General features: G+C 38.6%; 1 protein-coding gene across 3 annotated transcripts in view; it reads right to left on the bottom strand.

The window, feature by feature from the left end:
- Positions 1–782: 782 nt before the first annotated feature.
- The window catches only part of USP6NL (USP6 N-terminal like), a 130,647-nt gene continuing 107,490 nt past the window's right edge, over positions 783–23,939 (bottom strand). For all 3 annotated transcript variants that reach the window (XM_055807939.1, XM_055807941.1, XM_027790530.2), the window contains 5 exons: positions 22,420–22,514; positions 19,808–19,873; positions 19,622–19,721; positions 16,931–17,083; positions 783–4,397 (listed from right to left, as the gene is read on the bottom strand). In XM_055807939.1, coding sequence (XP_055663914.1) covers positions 2,962–4,397; positions 16,931–17,083; positions 19,622–19,721; positions 19,808–19,873; positions 22,420–22,514 — 1,850 coding nt within the window. In that variant the 3' untranslated portion in view covers positions 783–2,961. The remainder of the gene's footprint in view (positions 4,398–16,930; positions 17,084–19,621; positions 19,722–19,807; positions 19,874–22,419; positions 22,515–23,939) is intronic.

Genomic DNA, 23,939 nt, shown 5'->3' with positions numbered 1-23,939 from the left:
TCATATAGCTCAAAGCAAGCAAATTTTGGAAGAATATGAAACCATAGGAAGAAAAATGTCTCAAGTATTTTATGTTGATACTTACTGCTTGAATGTTTTCAGACCAAAGAAAACAGTGACAGAAAAGCTCTTATGAAGATATTTAATCCATTACACCAAGATGATTCCCTCTACCAGCAAGAAACTGGCACAGCTGTGTCTCACTTTGCATCGAGGGGTTTTTTGTTACTGGTATGAATGACAGATTTGAATCTGGCAGTACTTTCAGTCTGGTTTGTCCAGCTAAATGAAGATAAAGTGTATTTTGCACTACAAACAGATGACATGGCACTTTTTTTTTTTTTTAAAAAAAAAGCTCTATACCATCCTCTAAACATGTAAGACACAGCAGCTAGACTATTATTTTACACTTTGATCAATGCAACTCTGCAAGTCTCCCATGCCAATAATTATCCTCTTTTGAATTGGCGTTTGGTGAGATTATTAGAACAAAACCAGGAAATTATAACCACAGTTTATACTCCTAGCTTTCGCAAAATATAGGTTAAGGTTTTGCAGTGTAGTAAACTATAATCAATAATCTTGCTGCTTCTTTAGTAATCCAAAAGCACTATCTAGATTGTAGCTGTATTGCTTAGTCTAAAAATTAACATGTACAAATTAAATAGGACATATGTCAAATAGATGTATAGACACAGTATTCATATATGAAAAGTAATTATTTGTGTTAAGAACAAAAGTCCAGTCTTGAGCTACTCAATTAAGAATAAAGACAAACAATATAAGCTTAATTATTATTATTTTAACATGTTAAAAATACAGTCACATCAAAATAGGATACACAGTTATAAAACTGTTGCAGATGACATAAGAAAATAGTGTGTATATATTTTATATATAAAAATCTACAGTATTTACTAATGCTGATACATATTTTGGAGCCTTGTATTGCTTGCACAAATGAATTGTACAGCTTTGTTACGAATTACAGAACCACCATTAAACACTGAGATTATTACACTTAGCCACAATATTATATACATATATTTCTAAGCTGCTGTAAGCAATCAGAACTAAGGTAAGCCCAACTCATATTTGCCTTCACAAGTTCAGTTTAGGGTTTCAGTGTAGTGTTTTGCTACTATTCGCTGCAGTTGGCAATTTTTAAAATATAAAATTGCCGAGTTCATTAAAAATTACACCAGACATTATATACACAAAAAAGTTTTTTGAAATATACTAAGTAAATGTTATTTCCATTTGTAAAAATTGTTTTATTTCTGTACCTTAAAACTTAAAAAGCCAACCTGCAGCAATAATAGGCACTAAAGCTCATTCTTCAAAAGAAAAAAAAAAATAATTCAATTTCTATTGTTCTCAGTTAACAAATCTTACAAAAAAAAAAAAACACAAACCCAAAAAACAACCCCAAGACACCTTCCAAACTAACCAAAACTGGTGTTGATACCAATGTTTGGTACAAGTGTTAGAAAAATGTCTCTGTTAAGCACTCCAAGGACCTCTTCTGGCAAGATGCTCACCTGCCTCAGCCCCACTGGTTTCACTGAGGTCAGCGCCTTCAGCACTTCCCGCACGGCACCCAGCAGCTCGCAGGACCACATCCTGCCTCTGCCACTTAACCTGCATTTTCCTTCCACCCCCAATTCACAGTCAAGGAAAGGAAAACATAAAGTAGAAAAGGCTGCAAACACTAATTAAAAATACTCGCATTACTGGGAGTTTAACCTTCCTATTAACAGTCGGGATCATTGTAGTGTAAAGCACCACACTGTCTCTCAGCAGCCTGGTAGCACAGCAGCGCATGCCCAATCACAGACACGAACCTACCAGCTCTTTTTTGGGGTAAAAAAGGGGGGGAAAAAAAAAAAAATTGACATGACAAAGCTTAAGAGAAGGGACACTGCATTACTCACACACCTCAGGGAACTGAGCTCTGACCAAATCTCGGACTCCTGCGTGTACTTCACAGGAGTGTGGAGGAGCTGGTCATTCTCTGATACCTGTGAGATTTGCCCCTGCAACCAGTTTCATTTGACAGCACAGCAAAAAGCAAAGAGTGCAGCACCATTTCTGTATCTGGCATTACTCTTGCTGTGCTCCAATATTTTGCATATAGGACAACATTCTGAAGGTAGATTTGGGTGAGAAGGTAAAAATTACTCACTTTCAATGCACCTAAAAAACTAAACACTGCCCTGAATTTGAAGCACCATTTGTTAGCCAGACTGGAGAGACATTTTTGGCTTTCTGCTTCTGCCTGCCTGCTCCTTCTTGCTGAGGAAAATGACAAACAGTAGTCAAAGGGGAGGAAATGAACTGTCACGTAAGATTAAATTAATAATCCCAAAGCATCTCTCCTGCCCAGAACAGATACTGGGATGCTGAGGCAGCTGTATAAAAATGACAGAAAATCCCATTCAAAATGAATGGTTTCTCAAATAAATTACAAAGAAAAATTAACATGAAATAAAAGTACTTCACAAGCTTTGCACAAAGTTAAATGCATTTACATTTGAACTCTCTCTTTTCCATACGCGTTTGTGTAGTATAAGTGCACACCTGGCGCTGCGCACATGCATCTACAGTGCATTAACAATGTCAGTCAAAATAAAACTTGTAAATGTGTTACAGGTTTTAGGCAGACAGATTGTAACCCAAATTATTTAAATGTAAGGAACAATGACAGTATTAACCACATGGCGCGTATGATCTTATTGCTTTTTTATGTGCATCAGATCACTTTCAACAGCTTCAATGCAAGCCTAAGAACTCAACTACCCTTCAATGAAAGCCTGAAACATCCTTCGTAGTAGTGTTGTTCTTTTTGAGACTCGTGTGAACTGTCTGCATTTCATAGAAGAACTGAGGTGGACTACTACTAACACAGCAATGTTTATCTGGTTTTGATTCTTGCCATTTTACTAAGTACAGACAAGATTCTCAGAGAAGCACGGATTCATGCATAGCCAATCCATCGCTTCTATTTCGATAGTGCTGGGCTTGAGCTGATGGGCTTGAATATTGGTATTGCGGTGAATCATGCTCTTCAAAGTTTGGGGAAGTTCTGTATCTTATTGGACTGTCCACAGAAACAGCAGGAAGACTATGGTCTTGAAAAGGCGTTGACTGAAAATGCTGGTATTTCTGGAAATTATCCAAGTGGCCTTTGTTAACGTCTTGGCTCCAGGGCTGCCTGTAGGGTTCATGTCTGTAAATATATGCAGCATCTGGCCACTTTTTATCTTCTGGTAAATAATCCACTGGAGGGATTATGAATTTGACACCTGCAGGAGGCCTTGAGTTGCTGGTGTAAGCATCGACAGGGGCTACTTCTACCTGACCAGGGGTTGGTGAAAGAGGATTTTGGCGACTGGCAGGATAGGAATTCATTTGTAGTTTATCTGGAGAATAATCTACTGAAATAAAAGAACCATACAGCCTACCAGAAGGGCTGGTTCGATTCCCATGGTAATGCAGAGGTACAGAACTTGTATTGCCTATACTGGAAACATGCTTTGGAGAATTTCCACGGTACGTAGGTGGATTACTATAACATGGCAGCGGGTGTTTTACATTCAGTCCATGAGGTGGTCCATCAGCTTGTGATGGGTATTTTGGAGATCTGGGTTGTGAAGTACATGTGTAACTACTGGGTATTTTTAATGGAGTTGGTATTTTTTCAGTTTGCTTTCTTGGACTATTGGAATATGTTACATGCCTAGGGCTCTGTGGACGAGCTCTCTCAAGCATATCTTCAACAAGATTCTCATTCTCAACTTCCGGAACATTGTCATACTGCGATGCATTAGACCCTCGCTTACCTTCATCAGCATCCAAAACCCTCATCTTTTGCTTTACACTCAAAGGCTGCGTTTCTCCAGGACTTGGTGGTGGGCCTGAAACTGAATGGTTTATTTGCCTTCCTTTCACCTCTGCAGTAAGTTTCATGGTCTTTTCAATTATTCTGATGTCAGACGGTTTATTCCACTTAGGTATAAATTCCCTTCTTGTATTTGAAGTAGCGTTAGAATTTTGATTAGCAGCTGCATTATTATATTGTCTTGAGCTGTCTTGCTCTGTTGGCTGAGGCTTTCTTCTAGTATCTACCTCGTTCTTCGGCATACTACTTTGTGTCTCTACTGGTCGAGCCTTCTGCTGTTTTAAGGAAGGTTTCTTTTCCAGTGAATTAATTCTTTTTCGGTTATTTGGTGAACTTTCTGGTTCTTCCCCTGGGATTGGTCTCCTCTCTGTCCTTCTTGTTGTTTCTGTACCCGTGCTGTTCTGTCCATTAAGCATTGGAGTGGAGTTAAGTGTAGCAGGCTGAGGCCCTGATGGAATCTGCCCCAGTGGCTTCTTTGGAAATTCATCTTCTTTACCTAAAACAAGAATAGTAATAACACAAATTCACCTTTGTACAGAAGTCTTGTTAGATCTGTTGGTCATGCAAGCAAAAGCACCTATTAACTCTACTACCTGGGCCTCTTCTCTGGGTCACCATTCTGCTAAACACCTCAAAGGTTTTTGTGTATACTGACACAGAACAATGATTTTGTTTAGGCTCTCACCTCAACCAGTTACTCTCCTCTTCCTTTCTACAATTGATACAATCTTGCCAAACATTTGCTCATTCATGACACTGGTGCAAAAAAAATCATTTCCCTGGATGACATTTTGGTTACAGTAACCACTCTGTATTTAACCCTCCTCACATCGTCCCCATCACATTAAGTAAGCTACTTTGTCCGCTTTAAAAATCCTTCCCAATATCCCTCTTCCGTTCTATTGTCTTCCATCCATTCTTCCATTCACTGATCTTTTAATGTTCACCTCTGGTAAGCTATACTATCAGCTCCTCACTCACATGCACAAACTTCCTAGCGGACATCTTTGAACTTCCACTTCTTTATTTGGGTGGAACTCCTCATTAACATCTGTGCAGTTAAGTCCTTGTTCCTCTTCAATCCCTGCCTAGAAATTTCATCTTCAGTATCAAAAAGCTACAGTATGACTAAAGGACTCTATGCAGAATCTTATTTTTTTCAGTTCAGTTTTTTTATCAGTTATAGAACAACTAAGTAGCTAATACTAATACTGGCTATGTCATGATTCCAATGGAGTGTTCAAGAGATGAGCTTCCCTGAACACAAGGACATAATTTACAGAACTGGGATATGAATGGAAAGTACTCCCAGACTGGAGCTCAACACATCGCAACAGCCAGGGGAAAACACCAGTTATGTAGGCACCCTGAACAATCCACACTGACACTACAGAAAGAACAAAGAAGTATTTCATTGCTTCATGGTGCTCATAAAATAATTTACATCAAATTTTCCACTGCAGTTTTCCTGCTTAAGTCAACGCCCTTCACATTCTCAGCCAAAGTCTTTTATTATATCCACTTGCATATAACTTGTGTAATACATTACTTTCCCATTATAAGCAGAAAAGGTCACATGCTTGTCATTAAATGCATTAATCTAAATTTATTTGATGTTCAGTATTTCCCCCAAATTAAAACAAACTTTAAAGTCAGCATGACCAAAGAAATCCTACTCACTCTGTATCTATCTATTTAGCAAAAGATCTGTTGTAAGGAGAATAAAAAAGAAATGGCTACCCTTGCTTAAGTGTTATGCAAAATTGGTCATAAAAAAAAATAAAAACATCACTGTCAGTTACTTTAAGCCCTGCTTCTTCATAAAACAAGAACTGTAGAATCCTTCTCAATCATCAAAGATCATAAACTTAGCACCTCGCTCTTTCTAGCTACTTGTAATTAAAATTCATCTCTATATGGGTTCACAGGAGCGAATACATACAAATGTCTCTATCCCTGACACAAGCGCTGTGGTTAGAAGTGAGCTATGTTCATTTTTACAGTCAATAGTATGAGTTCAATCTTTGATGACTGGTGCATGATAGAGATACACAGAGGAAAGCCAGCAGCCAAGGTCAGTATTATTATAACAGCATAATAAACCACCATCACGGATCAGCTGCTATATAAACTAAATGAAAACTTACAGCTTGTGCCAGCTAGGACATAGCAAGAGGACAGCAGAGAAGAATACAGTGATGCCATGTGTCATGACAAGGTAACTAAATAAAAACAAACAAACCTTAACAGAAAGCCTTTTCTTGATTTTCAAAGTTTTCATGTAAGGCCAAAGGCCAAAAGGAAACCTAACCTTTCCTTTAAAAACACGTAATTTCAGAAACCTCAGTTTACATATAACAAACAGCCTACCCACACTTTCTGCAAAAACCCCTTCCATTTTTATTTTCCCCTAGTTATTCTCTGCTCAATTATGATCATACAATTCTTCAGATACACAAACCTATGCCCTTACACTGAAGGTACTCACTGTCTGCCTTGCTACAACCTGGCAAAGGAAGATACTCAGGCTGAGCCCTCTCCTCAATTACTTGTCCCCAAAGGGGAGATTCCACATGTTGTAACAGCTTACAGGATTACACACCTGGCACACTATACTCTCTGATGGAGAACACCTACGCAAATGGTTGCAAAACAGTGCAGCAGGTTACATGGTGGGGTAGGGCCTCAGTGTGAGGCTCCAATGCATAGCTCTTGGAATTACAAGTTTTGTGGTTTGTTCTCCTTCACTATGGGGCCCCATTATCCAGAAATCAGGCTAAAACCTGGAGTGTGGCTGTGGAGATTTGCATTCCCCAGCAGCACACCATCAGAAGAGCAGATGAGGGGACAGAGGAATGAGTTGCATGGATGCTGTAAACTGATGATTTAACAGCTCTGCAATATACCGTCTGGCGCACCAGCCTCTTCAAAATTGTTCTTTGTGGACAGCAATTCACTTTTTGAACTTGCTTCAGTCTGGCAAAAGGCATTTGTACCAATTAATTGCATTTGCATCCTCAACCATAGTGTCAGGCAAAGCTGAGGATTTCACCTTCTAAATAAAAGTGAATTTTGCCCTTAATAAATATTCCTGATACTGGAACTATATATTACAATGCTTTCAATCTTACTAATTTTGAGTGTCAAAATAGCAAGAAGTCTGAATTAAGAAACAACATTCAAAGTACATACTAAAAACTAATCATCTAAATCATACAGAACTAGGCTTTATATGCTGCTAATCCACTTATAACCTCCAGGTGATCACAGTCATTAATGGGACAGCATAAGAAAATGGCTCCTCAACAGCTCTAAATTCTTTAATTTCTGTCCTTGTATGCAATAAATGCTTTAGAAAAATTATTTCTTTTCTTCCGTGCTTAAATTATGCAAAATATATATACACATACATAATAAAAACTGAAGACAAGGCCCTCTAGTAGCTGCAACGCTTCCTTCATTTGTACAAAGACATTAAAAGTATGAACTGATTTCCTTTCTTCCAGCTATTACTCTAAGAGCATACAGAGCAATATGAGATCCTTTGAAATATACTTGGTTGTACAATAAAGGTGAGTTTTGTGTGAGTTTGTGGTTTTTTTTTTTTTAATTTCACACACTTAAGGTTTCTTAATTACCATTAAGCTCTAATAAAACCCAAGTGAGAATTCAATAAAAATGCCTGCAGTATTCTATCTGGGATGCTTTGAAGATTACTTTCTGTCATCTTTCCTTCACATGTCAGGGTAAAAAAATACACTACAACTAGGCGTATGTGGGCTGCACTGTCTAGGTGACGTATGCTATAACATGAATTACAGAAGTAAAATGAGTATCAGGGAAGTTTTACCATGTCTGTTGTGAAACACTTAAAGCTTGATATTAATTCATGTACTGAGTAACAAGCAAAGCACTCCCAGACAATAGATCATTTAGAAGAAAAGCTCTGCATTCTAACAGCATGATATCATGTTTATAGGCTGGTAATACTGAAGCATAATGCTTTCAGGGAAAACAAAAATATGGAACAATGAGTACGTATCGAAAGAGAGTCAGTGGGGAAAAGAAGAAATATCACTTTAAATCTTAGCCACAGGGCTGCCACAGAACTTTGCCTAACTCCACCTCAGACAGAAACAACTGAAACAGCTTGCTTAATTAACCACATCTGCATGTGAAACTTCAAGAAAGGCCACACTGCTAGAGGTGCTCAATGCAGTAATCGAAGCTAAGCAGCACAGGCCTTGTTCTGGTTCAGAAATGCTTGAGGTCTCATCACCTCCTGCCACAAAAAGCGCTGGAGGAAAGGACTTGTGTTACACTGTCTATGATGCTGCAGCACAAAGACATCCTGCAAACTGGTCACCTAAAGGAAAACAGATCTCTTTTAAACTGGAAACCATATTTGATTTTAATTAAAGTATACAGATCATACATAGGCACACACAGAGCCATCACTTCCAGTGGAGGAACTACCAAGGACTTTAAAAACAATAAAAACTCTGAAGTTCAAAAAAAATCCAGAAAATGAAACAAGTAGAGGATAACTTTATCTATCACCGTGCACGTTAATACAACAAGACACTCCTCAAATGCACAAACTAGCATGCAAACTATGTCTATGAATGCTTTAAGCAGTCCACGATCCATAATAATAGCAAGAAAACCATGATGCTGCATGCTGGCAAGAAAGAAAGAAGGCAATAAAAACAAAAAGCTGAGGAAAAAACCCCACAATACGAAAGCAAACAAAAGAAATAAAACCACAGCAAGCATCTCTGCCGTTAAGAGGTACACAAACAGCCTGCCAGAGAAGCACACAAAAGCACCAATTTTTCTTACAGGCCACGTATCTTTTACCTACCAATTTTCCACTCCAAATCTGCCTAAAGCCTCACGTGCAGGTCTCAGCCATCATCTCTTACTACGTTCAGCTAAACTCACTGTTCAAAGTCCTCAGAGCTGACATGAAGAAATTGTATTTGCATTTTTTCAAGGACATTCAACTGAATATCAGTTTGTGCTGTTGATCCAAAGTCTGAGTTAATTCACTTTCTAGACATACCTGCCTGGCTGAGGAATGGAGAAACTTTTGAATTCTGCAAGATTTATTTCTGGGACAAGTGCTTTTTCTATACAATCTATGATGTTTACACACAAAGTTTAAAAGCATTTTAAAACTAGAAATTAAGACAAAGCTGCCCAGTTCAGCTGTGATCGTTTGGGCAGCAACCTCTACAATCATCGAATGCGTCTTCTGAAGCAAGCTAGGCAATTACATTTTTCCCAGGTTGCCAGTATTCGCATGAGATGCAGAACTAACCCTCATCCTTCTCTCCCCCTCTTTGTTCACAGGAACAAGTTCCTACACAGAGTTTAGTTACTGTTTTTTCCCAAAGACAAGCATAATAGTTTATATCAGAATTTACAGAGCTGGGACTATAGGATTTTCCCTTTTTCCTTTAGAAGAAACTAGTGATTTAGTTGGCTTGTATGCAGTATAGCATAAAACAAGCAAACAACAAAGAAAATAGGGAAAAAATGGGCGAGGAGGGAGAGAAATGGAAGCAGAGGGAGACAATTTGAGCAAAACAAGAACAATCAGGTGCTTGTTTGCTGCTGGTAAACATATTACTTGACATGAAAAGGAGCAAAGCAAATATGAGCAGATCTGACTGTTCCCAAAAAGATAAGACATTCAAGTCATATTAAAGAAAGTTTTAGTCTACTGCTGCTTCCTTTTAAGCCTCTTCCTGCTCTAACAAGTCTTGGTCACCACCCAGTGGAAGTCGATCTCAACTACAAGACCTTTACAGAAAATTGCTTCAGGAGGCACTAACAGCCTCATGCACTGAATAGCAGACATATAATTGGAGTAAAGTGCTTTAAGTGCTCTCTCCAGTGAATAACAGGCTAGTCCTTAATTTCAGCGCCAGAATACATGCACTTTGACTGTTCTAACACAATTTTCGAGGACGGTAATGGTCATAAAAACAACTCTTAAAATGACATCTTGATATTTTGTATTTACCCTCCGTCACTGATGTCCCGCCTTACTTCTTCAGTTTACAAGTCCAAAAGAATTTTGAAGAAATGTAATTGCCTGCAGTAGAAGCTCAAGCTGCTGTCTGAAAGTCAGCCTCTGCTCCTCCTCCTTTTATGCCATCATCAGCTGAGGAGTTAGTGAAATGAAATCTGTCTGACAACTTGAAGGTAGAACAAAATACACTGGTTGTCCTTCTGATGCTGTGTCACTTTGTAGTAGTGACAGTAAGGAAAACTTACTTTATAAACATCTGCACTTAGATAAACAATAGAAATGTTAACAAATCTAGTCATCAACCAGAGGATACAGATGGCCAGCTGTATGTCTGTAAGCTACCTTTGCAAAAAAAAAAAGTTTCTAAAATTAAACACTCTGTTTTACATCCCTAATTCCACATTTTTTTCCAGAAAATAAACTTCCTTGAAAAGTCAGATTGAAATAAGAATATGAACATGAGCAACGTAACTATCTGGATCATATTTTTAAAAAGCATGCAAGTTTTAAACAGTAAAGGTTTTTAAATGATGCAAAGCCAATCTCTAAAACTGCTGAAAATAATATACTAATTATATTAGTATAGTTTGATATATTATTTTCCTTCATAATATTGTAAAATACTTGTATCACACAAGAAACAAGGCAGAAAAATAAGTTGATTAAAATATGAAGTGCATTGTATGAAATAGCTACTCATGTATTCTTCAAGCACAAGCGAAAAATCCAAAATTCCTCTGAAACAAAACACAACCAAAAGAGAGACAACATAAGAAACAGGAAAGTCAAGCTGACTTACATATTTCTATTGTTTTGGCTGTCAAAAGGTGCATTAACAGCAGAGAACAGACATTATTTAACAGTTTATCAACCTAATATATTCTTCTCCAGCCACTGAGGAGTATTTAGACAGATATTTAAATAAAAGATACTGATAATAGATTTAATAAAATATACCTTGAAAGATAAATAGCAGATAAACACTTTAAAATTCATGACAAATGCAAGATTCAAACTTTGCTAGTTTTCCCTGAATACAGAAAAGGCTGGGACAACTAGAAGAACTGAGTCAGAGTTTAAAACTGCTGTTTCCACACACAAATATAGTTTAGATGATCACAAGACCAAGGGCAGATTCCAAATTTGCCAATACTGCTTTAGAATTAAGACACAAGACCTCTATCTCTGATTTAATACCTTCTCAGCTGCTGTAAATTCAATTAGACTTACAGTGATAAAAATCCAACCCAGCACGCCTCTGCCCTCCCTTTTCAGGACATCAAAGTGCAGGTGATAAACCATCTCAAGAACAGACCTGAGAGCCTTCAGCCTTGAAGGTGGGCCTGCCTTGTTTATGAGACACTAATTCATTTTCAGTCACTTATTTTTAAGTAGAATATGAAACTTTCACTGGTAAGCACTTCAATAAAGTCAGACATTATAAAACTGTATGTATTAATATACAAATATTGTTTATTATTAAACACAGCATTATTTATGTAGTCCTACAGCAGTAACTTACAGCAAAGCTGGAAATTCTATCCGTATCTTGTGACCATTTAAAGAATTTTGCTGCTGTTTTAAATAACAGCCAAGGAAAGAATCTGCATCAAGAAAATTTGGAAATCAATGGCGTACACTGAGAAATATTCCTTTCACTATGCTCTAGACATCATCCTTGAATTAAGGATGAGACTGGCTGCTCTGCATCAGCTCTGTCTCCTTGAGACGAATGTAAGAGGGACATGCACCTGTTGGAGGATGCCCAGAGGAGGGCCACAAAGATGGTCAGAGGGCTGGAGCACCTCTGTGAATACAGGCTGGGGCTGCTCAGCCTGGAGAAGAGAAGGCTATGGGGAGACCTTAAGAGCACATTCCAGTACCTGAAGGGGCCAACAAAGCTGGAGAGGGACATCTTAGCAAGGCCTGTGGTGACTGGACTAGGGGGAATGGCTTTAAACTGAAAGAGGGCAGATTGAGATTAAGATAAAAGGAAGAAATTCTTCACTGTGAGGGTGGCGAGGCACTGGCACAGGCTGCCCAGAGCAGCTGTGGATGCCCCATCCCTGGAAGTGCTTGAGGCCAGGTTGGACAGGGCTGGGAGCATCTGGTCTAGTGGAAGATGTCCCTGCCTATGGCAGGGGGGGTTGGAACTAGATGGTCCTTAAGGCCCCTTCCAACCTAAACCAGTCTGTGACATACAGGAGTCATACAGATTTAGATGAGCGTGCTGTTCAGGAACCAGCTGTGGTATGGACACTCTTCATAACGTTCAGGCAACCCAGAAAATACCAACTACCTTTCCTACTAAACTCGCTTGAGGATATATGTCAGAGGACAAATACCTTAAAGGACAGTTTCTACCATACAGCCTGCCTCTCTGAGGTCTTGATAACCAAGTGACTTGCCAATAAGAAGAGTGCTTATCCATACCATTTACTGTTCCCGTAGAATCCCTGGAACAAGGGATGCCTACCGTGGGTTTTGAGAACAGCACTTCAGTTGCAAGCCATCCTCTGAAGGTTATAGTTGCTAAGCACAGGCTATCCAATACTGGCCAGCAGTTAGACTAGAAATTGCCACAAAGAGGAATGAAAACCCATGGTCTGCTTTATGCAAAATAGCCCTAGTCTTGACAAAAGCATTTCAGTGACATCCAAAATTAGCACGATCCGCCCAATGCCCATGTTCTGGCTGAGCACTGTAAGGGCTTTAGCACTGAGAAAGTGTTAAAAAAGTCCCTTCCTCCCTCTGTGCTCTGAAAGGAACAAGCAGCATCCTTCATTTCATGGGAAAAGCCATGGAAGAAGCAAGCCAGAGAAAGCTACATCAGGCATAAGCAGACATACACTTTCAAGTAACACAGAAGTTATTACCTCCTTTAATATCATACTGCAGCTTACCCTACTAGGGCAGGAAAATCTATATAGCCTAACAAAGGATGCCAGATGGAAAATTCCACTGAGCTTAATTAGCTCACTGCTATTCCTGGATGATAGATACTGATGCAACTGTAAGATGAAGATTTTTTTCTTTTTTCTAATGTGTGTTTTTACTTTAGTTTTTACAGGTGTAATTGTTGTTCACTAAAAAAAAAGTACAAGATAGGAAGTAGTGCTTTGATTTCAAGTGAGAAAACTAAAACACTCTCTTCTCACGCTACAGTGGATACTTACATAAACAGTCACTTTTTTTGTGTATTGTTGCACGACATATAATGGTTTCATAAGTTTTACATGAAATTAGAAGAAAAATGGTAGCAAGAGGCTGAAGGTAGTAAAGATCAGACAGACACGTGTATTAGGTTTGTGTGACAAGGTTTTTGGTAGTGGTGGGCTACAGGGCTGGTTTCTGTGAGAAACTACTAGAAGCTTCCCCTGTGTCTGATAGAGCCAGGGCCAGCTGGCTCCAAGATGGATCTGCCACTGGCCAAGACCGAGGCCATCAGTGACAGTGGTAGCACCTCTGGGACAGCTTATTTAAGAAGGGGGAAACAGTACCTGTGCAACAGCAATTGCAGCCAGAGAGAAGAGTGAGACTGTGTGAGAGCAGCAGCCCTGCAGCCCCCCGGGTCAGCGCAGAAGGGGCAGGGGGGGCTCCAGGTACCAGGAGCACAGATTCCCCGGCAGCCCACGGTGAAGCCCCCAGCCAGGCAGGCTGTGCCCCCAGCCCAGGGAGCCCACCGGGGAGCAGATCCCCACCTGCAGCCCATGGGGGACCCCAAGCCCGGACAGGGGGTGCCCAAAAGAGCTGTGACCCACAGGCAGCAGTGCTGGGGCAGATCCGGGCAGGGCCTGTTGCCCCGTGGGGAGAAAAGCCCGTGCTGGGGACCCTGCGGGGGACCCGTGCTGGAGCAGTTCATGAAGAGCTGCAGCCCATGGGAAAAACCCACGTTGGAGGAGTTTGTGGAGGACTGCCTTCCACAGGAGGGACCACATGCTGGAGCAGAGGAAGAGTGTGAGGAGGAAGGAGCAGCAGGAGCAATGTGTGATGAACTGACCACAACCCCCATTCCCTGTCCCACTCTGCTGCTTGTCAGGGAGGAGTCAGAGAAGTTGTGAGTGAAATTCAGTCTGGGAAGAAGGGAGGGGTGGGAAGAAGGTATTTTAAGATTTGATTTTATTCCTTATTACCCTACTCTGATGTGATTGGTATTAAATTAATTTTTCCAAGTCAAGTCTGTTTTGCTCATGACAGTAACTGATGAGTGATCTCCCCATCCTTACCTCAAGCCAGGAGCCTTTCATTACATTTTCTCTCCCCTGACTGTTTGAGGAGGGGAGTGATAGAACAGCTTGGTGGGCACCTGGCATTCAGCCAGGGTCAACCCTCCACAACACGTGAGCAAAGCTGAATGTCTAGAGAATGCTGAGAATCTGCAGAAAAACATTATTGCCTGAAGACAGTGATTAGTAAAACCAAAATGAATATCAGAGTGGGAAAAGAAACAAACAAAAAAATATCAAAGGCTTGTGAAATTCATATGAAGAACAAATGAGGCAGCCTCACTCAACTAGAGATAACAGCAAATAAATCAGCTAGATTTCCAAGGATTAGGTTGAAGGTATTTTATATTTATTTTGTGAAATGTTAAGTAAAGTTCCTATTTACCCCTGGCAAAAATATATCACACATAGAGGCTTTCCCAGGATACTTTGAAATAAGAAAGAAAAAAGCTCAGTTCCTCATCCAGCACCAAGATACACACTTCACTTTGGCTTTGCTTTTCCTGTTTCAATATTAAATCTCCCTTACTCGCGTTGGAAAAGAAAAAAAAAGACAAGAAAAAAAAAGGCATTTTATTGTGGTTTATGTTGCTTTAGCTATCCAAAAGAAAGAACCAATATGGCTCAAAACAATTACCATCCTGTCAGCTAGTCACATCTGAAGGTACTCTGAAGTGTACAAAGTATGAAACCCAACAATTTGCTTGCCAAACTGTCTCGGCAAGAAGATACGTTCCTTACCCTTTGCTGTTGGTCTCCAAAAGAAGACTCCTTATGCCTCCCACTTTCTGTTACTGCATTGCAAGGTGGATAGCTCTTATGTCACCTAAAGCATCCTTTAATTTTCTGTGAAAATCTGGTATTCTCAAACAAAATTTCACTCGAAGGCATTTTACATTCTCCCAAAAGAGAGGCCTTAAAATGGAGTTTCTGCCTTCTCCCCACTGCCCGCCACCCCCCCCCCCCCCAAGAAAATCTCCAAAATCTCCAGTAAATTCTGTATTTTCTGTAGAAACTCTCAACATGAGTTACACGCATGTGATTTTCTAGCCTGGATGACACGTTAACTCCATCATGTAGCAAATATCTTCCCCAACTCTTCAGCTACTACAGTTTCAAGTGGAAACTAGAATCTATTGATTAAATTTACTTTACCGCATCCATGAAAAAATCTATCCATCTACTAAGTTTTTTGGGATCATCCCCTCACTGTTCAAACATAACCATGGAGATCTTCATGTCTAAAACTTAACAGAAAACATTCCCATGATCTATCTTCCTTTAACACAATGGATTGGAATTGATGCTAAAAGATGAAGTTACTCGCTGACTTATTTGCTCACATCTAGTCACCATGACCAAGCATCAGCTGCGACAAGATGTCTGACAAAGCACAAAGCTGAAGAGTAGTGCTGAAAAGAGCACCTTGCTCTGAAAAGTAAGTGTTAAGACTAAAACCTAGCTTGTGCAAAAAGGATGGAGAGAAAGTAGGATGGAAAGGCTGTGATTAGAACGGGGAAGCAGCAGTGCATGCAGTAACATGGAGAACTGCAGACGCACAGAACACAGTCTGCAGGTGAAAAGGACTAAGACGACAGCAGATGAAAAGACAACAGCAGGAACTAGACTTTGACCTGCTGTGGGTTGGAGAAACAGTGCTGGAGATGTTACAGGAAGTCAGAAAGAGGACTAAACACAGGAATAAGGAGCAAGAGAAATGGGAAACTCACAAGAAGCCAGGATGATGGGAAACAGATTTACAAGAAGAGTTTGTACTCCAGAGGGACAGATATGCTGAAGAACCTCATGAAAGTGTTATCAATTTGCAACGAGTAGTTGTGAAAGCTGTTTCAATAGCTGCATGCAGTAAGTAAGGTCTACAGACACACAAAAATGAAGTTCATTAACAAAAGAGCTTCAGGAAAAAATTATCACAACAATGCTACATAGGCAGCCTTTACTCTGACACTTTTCAACTTCTGAAAGCCAACCATAGCAACTTTATTAAGTTATTTTAAGGTCGTTCCTGCCATATTTTTAAGATTTTTTAAAAAACATATATTCTTCCTCACATACTATTTTACAATTAGCAAGAACAAAGAACTCTGGATGATTACAAGAAAAATTGTAATTAAAGATTGTGAAGGCAGGGATAGAAAAGATAACGGAATCTTAGTAGAGGAAGGTGTCCTATACGTATTTCATAAGTAGTGCCCCACAAAACAACCATCTCCACTCTGCAACTGAAGAGCAAAACCACAAAAGCTTAGAAGAAACAAATAAAATAATTCAGTCAAGCACCCAGAGAGCCTATCACCTGCAAACCATTAAAAAATCTGGATTTGGCTAAAGTAAGAAAAAAATTGACCTGAAGCTTGTTCCACAGCTAATCAAGCTACAAAACTGTCTGGATTCTCAAAGAACGCTGTTGTTGCAAATAATTTGAAACCTTGGTATTTAACTTTCTACCTTAAAAAATTTTACAGATCCAAGTTAATAAAATTATCAGAACATGGGATGTTTTAAAGTGTGTTGCCATTAGCTTACAGCCACTAAACAGAACACCAAAAAAAAAAGCAAACTCATGAAATTAAGGGTGTTGGTTTTATACTGTAAAGTATCTTTGGGGAACAAAACCCCAAAACCTATGCAGTGATGAAGAGATAAATATTTGCGCAATTTTTAACAGCATGAATTAACACTTTAAAAATGGACAAAGTGTGAATAGCTCTATCTAAATCTGCATATATACACATTTCTTACCAGCTACTGGTACATCCAGTTTTGCTCGTTTCAATTCTGATATAGAATTTTGGAGCTGGTCTATTACAAAGTCATCTTCATAGAAGAAATCCTTGGCTAAAGACTCCTGCAGAAATTCTACAAGCCCTTCCATTTGTAATTTCATCAGGTGCTCTATGTAGGAAGGAAACATTATACATTAAAATGTATTGATTATGAACATTGGAAAATATACTTAAGACATTTAAGATGCTTTTGTTTCCAAAGTGGAATGAAAAACAATTAATTAAGCAGATAACAATTCTACACCACAAATCTATAAAATCTATTAAAAGTTCACTTGCAAATCAGCATGGAAATGCTTCCTACTTAACATTCTCTACTTAGGACAATGTTTTCCAAGAAGGTGCATCTTCAGAAAGCTAACTACAAGTCACTCTCCTTCAACCTTCTTATGTCGAACAGCTTCAGGTCTTTTATTTTTCAGCCTGCATCTTCAACTTGCAAACCACTGCTGTAGGTATGTACATCATCCCTCTTACTAGGAGCTTTGAAAAGCACTAAAACATTTTTAAAATTTCTTATTTATGGTATTCTCATTCACAACTGAATTAACTTCCAATGAAATTATGATGGCAGTTCACACTTCAGAACCACTGCTTCAGGCTCTTTGCTACTTCAATCAAATTCAGGTCATATTTTGAAAGTAATTTTACAGTTATCAGATTATTTTTCTTTCCCTTTTTACACAGCCGTAAGGCCGTGTTTCCCATACAAACCTATTTGGCTTGCCAGGCTGTAACTGCATACCTATGTAGCTTCTTTAAGCATATGTATGCCATCAAAAGTTTCAGAATGTACAATTTGTATACAGAAACCATAAAAAGTGTTCTTGCATTGTAATAAAAATGCTTCACAACGGCACTTTGACTGGATAGCTACACCCCCAATGTTATTAAGGGTAGGCAAGAGACTGGAAGACAAATCAGAATCTGTCTTCTGCCACCTTCTCTGCCAGTCCTCTTATCTTTTCTCTGTTGCCGTAAGGTACCTTGATGTTTTGACCAGGGAAGAAGTTGCCACATACTTGCTAAGCAAGCAAGCCCGCATTCGGACTTTTTTCTCAGGTCTTCCCATCAAAAAAGTGGTGAATAAAAAACGTTTTCAAGTGGATGTCTATTTGTAAATAAAGAAGAGAAACCAAAATACTAAGCCGAATGACTTGCTTCTAAATGTTGAAGTACAATAATCACAAAAATAACGTTTTTCATTTTTCAAAGCAGTTTATGAAGTACCTAATGAACACACCCCAGTGAGACAGTGAGGTAGGATCACCACAGTTCAAGGAGGGTAAAAGCAAGCAAACTAAGACATCAGTTCTACAGGCTCCATGCAGACCTCTGAATTTATATAGAAATAAAATGACCCCACTAAGAAAGCCGAACTCCCAGAGTAAGACTTTAATAAACTTGAGCTACAAGGTATCATCTTCAGAAATGCTCAAGTATATTTAGAAGCCAACATCTATCCTTAAAAGCTTTTGGGATCCTTTGGAACTTAAGGTGCTAAGTCACTTTGGGGAAACAGGCATAGATGCTTTGGACAATTCTGCTCAAATCTCAACTTTTACTTCACCCAAAGGCAAGAGATGGAAGACAAGGGCATCCAGGCAGACAACAGAAATTCTGAATCTTAATCCCGTTCTTGGACAAACAGCAATGTAAAGAGAAACATACATGGGTGGTGACTCATTGCCAAGTTGTTTGCTGATAAAGAGTTTCAGGTGGGGATTCTTTGTGTGCTGTTTTTGGTTAATTTAAATCCTGTAGGGGTTAAAAAGCCATTTCCAAACCGTGGAACTACAACATTTTCCCCCCATTGTTTAATCAGCAATAAAGCTCACTTCATGTCAATGCTTAAATAACTTTCTTACAGTAATAAATATTTTTCTTTGGAAATCACATGGTATTGGATCTGGCTGAGATGGAGTTAATTTTCCCCCCAGCAGCCCTCATAGTGCCGTGCTTGGTTTTGGTAGCTGGAGAGGTGCTGATAACACAGAGGTGCTTTGGCCTCTGGGCGCAGCACTCCACAGCACCAAGGCTGTCTCTCCAACATTCCCCCTGCACCTCACCCAGCAGGCTGGGGTGGGCAGGAGGCTGGCAGGGGACACAGCCAGGACAGCTGACCCAAACTGACCAAAGAGACATTCCATACCATATGACGGCTGCTCGGCAACAAAAACTAAGAGAAAGGAGGAGTGGGGGGCATTTGTTATTATGATGTTTATCTTCTGGAGTAACCAATATGTGTACTGAAACCCTGTTTCAAGTGGCTGGACATCACCTGCTGATGGGAAGTTGAGAATAAATCTTTTGTTTTCCTTTGCTTCCATACACAGCTTTTGCTTTATTAAACTGTGTTTATCTTGACCCATGAGGAGGTTTTTTCCATCTTACTTTTCTCCATGCCCTGTCCAGCTGAGGAGGGCTGTGATAGAGCAGCTTGGTGGGCACCTGTCATCCAACCAAGACCAACCCACCACACACCCACATTAATAAAGCAAAGATTTTGATCTTTTTGTGCATAGGAAGGAAAAACACCCATCAGAAATAGGATACAAAATTTTTTACACAAAGTCAAGCTACACAAAACAGGAACCAAAACAGCTAAATAACTGTTTAGCATTCAAATGTTTGAGAGATTTCTTACTTCTGTGCAGTTTCAGAATTGTGTAAGACATAGCAGTGAGAATCCGCTCTCCTTCAAGTATGTAGATATCCCATATCCTGAGGCTTAATGTAAAAGGAGTCTGCAATGATAGAATCAGACAACACTGAAAGAGGCTGTCCCAAGTCACAATTACAAACAGAAACAGAAAATGAAAAACATACTCACACGATCAAGAAAACACTGGAAAAACCACTTTGTTGTGTAAAAGCTAGTGGACATATCCTGGGAGTCCTGTAAAAAATGCAGAAGTTTAAAAATACAAAAATGAAGTAATGTTTTGGGTTGTCCATGAAAAAACATTTTCACCTTGAGGCCAACATACCAAATATTCTCCATAAATAATTGATTTAACTACAGGAAACACTGTTACCTCAATCCAACGAATACAATTTGTGTCTTTTACAGTTTTTCTTCATCAACTTCATCACCTGAAGAATCTGCATTCGGAGATGCAGAGGTTATTATACCTCCATCTTATTTGTGGGTCAGAGGTAGCAGAAGATTAAATATTTTCCCAAGAAAATAAATCAATATTCTGGAGCAACCAAAGTTCAGGCACTGGGTCTATTTAGTCTTTTATTTTTCTATAGCAAGGCTGCCAATTCATGCCAAAGGTTGCAAAGATTTTGTGACAAGAATACCTACCTATAGAAACTAGCCTAAACCAATCAAATTCTTCAAACACAGGACCTCAAAACAGCACTTAACATTCATAAGGTATTACATTCCTTAATTAAGGGGCCCAATTTCCCCCAGAGCATAGATGGTCCAGCTGGTAGCCACGCCATTTGAAGATGGCTAAAGTTTTATTGCAGTTTCATGGAGCTCTTCAAAGTTCTTTGCAATTAGAGGAAAGCCAAAGCAAAAGCTGAAAAGTTAAGAAATTCTGAATTTTAACTTTGGGATAACACCATATGCTAAGCTTGCCACATTCAGCTTTTCAAAAATTTCAAATATACAAACCCTGAATAAGGAACGGACCAAATCCTTCTGGTTTGTCTGCAGGCTTTACCTTCATCTTTCAGCCAGATAAAATGTGCTTATCTTAGTGATACATTCACAATAAGAAATGAGGAAAAATAATTCTTAATTATTTTGAGAATATTTTAAAAAAGCAGACAGAAGAAAAAACACCTTGAGTTTTTTCTAACCTGTAAGAATGGCCATCAGCCTACTGAAACAAAGAAATAAAGGATGATGCCTTTCCCTGATAAAAAACCCCAAAACTTACTGCTATTGAATTTTATGCCACTAAACTAATTCACACAAAACCAGAACTAAGTTCCAATTTAAAACTGAAAAAAATATATACTGCATATACACAGAGAGAGTGAATGCACTTTTTTGGAACTTTCTTTTTCAAATGACCCAATGTAGGGGTGGGGGGGATGACAGATACACACCCCCCACCCCCCAGTTCTTGATTATTAAATGCAGTAATGATAGGTCTATAAGCACTATACAGAAGTTAATAATATGCCACGCTCAGGTTGTATCCCTTCAACCATGTATAATTATTTTTGGATTTTTAGAAAGTATAAGCGTCTTTTACCATTTACTGTTAAAAACAACCAAACTTCTTGGAATTGTTCTATATTTTGTTTCTGAAATGTGACAACCTCAAAGATGAGAATAAGACTATATTTCTAAACAAGAATCATCATCTTGCATGTACTGTAAAAACTTAATCCACAACTTTCATTTCAGAGTCAAGGTAGTTACAGAACTGGTCTTGATTTTTTATTATTATTTTTTTTAATATGACAAGATCATCTTGCATGACTAATTTTGATTTGGTCTTTTAAAAGAAGAGTGTATTTTTCTAACCGGATCTGCCTAATTCCATGTTATGAGCAGGCCTTACAGCACGTTGTTAAAAAAGAAGTCATTAAATTCTATTTTATAATACAACCGGCACACATTAGATACAATTCATCATTGCCAAGGTGTTAGTCTGCTAAAAGAAAAGACAACAGTCTTTTCTTTTTCCAAGAAGAAAAATATACTAAACAGAAAATAATACAGTCCTGGAAAGGTAAAGTTTGTAAGCAGCTATCACTCTTTGAAGATGTTGCTGCAACGGAGTATCTCTCACTCTACCTTTTAAGACTTGGAGATGGATTCTACCAGAACCAACGTGAATGTAAAAAAAAATTCTTGATGACTACTGGAAAAGCGTTTTTCTCCCGTTAGAAAAATAATTTGTTCCTTAGAATAAATACAGCCAATATTAGCAAAAAAACCCACAAACAAAACAAAAACCCAAATGCCCACACGTTATTTCCTATTTAAGAGCAACAGAGATAACACTCAAGATTTAGCTCTGTGAAAATACTACTGAGCACATGCAAATTTTAAAAGGACCATTAACTCCTGTTATAAAGGTTAGTTTTTAATCAGAGATTAAAACTGCTTCATTGCAGTCACCTCTGTCCAGAGATGAACCACAAAGCTCTACACAGAATAATTTCTTGATGAAAATGTTTTAACATCAGCTTGCTATACAGCAGTTTGCACTTGGTAGAAGGACCACATTACTTCCTTAGCTCAGAGGTCAAAAGTGAGACAGACACCCAATTTAATTACTTTGGATCCAATTTTATCATAACTGTTGAGGTGCACCATAATTTTGTCTATAATGAAAACAACATTATGCCTCAGAGTTTTGCATTTTCTTCTGAAGTTTGAGGTCCTCTTACCCTAATGGGTTAACCTGAACTGAAACAAGGTAGCAAGCTGTAAATTAGTATTGCTTTTATTGTGATATAAATACTTACCAAATGCTGCTTAAGTTTGGACAAAAATTTTTTCAGTATTTTGTCATGATGTTCTTGAAACCTCAAGAGTTTTGGAAAACCAGGAATAAAAAACCCTAAGAAAACAAGTTGACCATGTAACAGGTGTAAGTACTATAAAAATGACATTAAAAAAGGCATTCAGAGCTCTGAGAATATTACCCTTCTATAAGACCACTAGATCTGAACAGATATTCATAGCAATTTTACAACGTCCACATATGGATATGCACACACTCCTGCCTAAATGACTACAGCAACACATCAATACATTTCCTTAGTGACTATTATTTGATTAATAATGGTAGATGACAGCAGATCTATCAGTCCTACATTAGTCTACCCACTATGAGATCATGGGGAACCCAAATTTATAATTATTCCTTAAAAAACAAAACAAAACAAAAAACCACAACCTACACCAATAAAAACTTTTTTAAAAGCAAAAAGACATTAAGTCAGGATTATGCCCTGCAAATTCATCAGAGAAGGGCAAACAGCATAGGCAGCTCCTAGAACTGTCTGCACAGAAGAAAAGACCATAAAAAAAAAAAAAGACAAGAAGGATATTCTATTAAGACAAATATCATAAAAATAAAGTAAGGATTGTGAGCTCACACAATTGAAACTAAGGACATATAAAGAATCTTGAGTACTTTTAGTGATCATACACTGGAAAAGGCAGGCACTAAGATCCCCTTCCAACAGCGTTACCAACAGAGTTAAAAAAAGGCTCAGTGCAAACACATAATACCAGCCAAGAAATTTGAAATGTAAAGGAAAGCTAGCACAGCTACACAGCAGGAAAAGAAGCCATTCAAAGAAGTTCCTTCAAAAAGCTGAAGCTGTGTTCAGATCAGAAAAACAGAGATGATCAAACCTTGGCAGCATAAAAATGTGAAAAACCAAGCCTCCCCCCAAAAAACCCAACTTACAAAGATATAAAAAAAAATATTAACAGACCTATTTTCAAACACCTTGGAAGCAGAAAGCCTGACAGAGAATTTGTAGGTTCAACAGTTTGTGAAGATTTCTAGAAGTGCTCAGAGAAGGGGAAGTCAATACTAAAAACAAGTTAAATTTTTGCATAGAAGACAATGGGGAGGATCCCAAGTCAGAACCCTAAACAGCTCTGAAAGAAATCAAAGATGAACCAGCTGAAACATGGATTCTATGAAACCTCTTGCTTAAAATATCAAGAGTCTGTAAGCTGGCTCATGTGATGTCAGCTTTTCTTAAACCAGTTTTCAGTCCAATATCTGTCCAATGTTCAGGCTAATACTCTGAGAAGAAACCGACAGAAACCATAATATAGAAAGTCGGGGTAACTGGACGTCCAGATGGATGCAATGCAGAGAAGAATCAACATGATTTTTACAGAGAGAGGTCACATCTCCTAATCTACTGAATTTCCTTGAAGAAATCACAAACATGTAGGCAGTAAGAACAGTTAATATTGAATATCTGACTTTCCAAAGGTACTTAATAGGTTCTATCATTTA

Source organism: Falco peregrinus, chromosome 6 (assembly GCF_023634155.1).
Source record: "Falco peregrinus isolate bFalPer1 chromosome 6, bFalPer1.pri, whole genome shotgun sequence".
Taxonomy (NCBI): Eukaryota; Metazoa; Chordata; class Aves; order Falconiformes; family Falconidae; genus Falco; species Falco peregrinus.
Note: the sequence above shows the minus strand (reverse complement) of the source record. Positions and strands in the feature narration are given on the sequence as shown.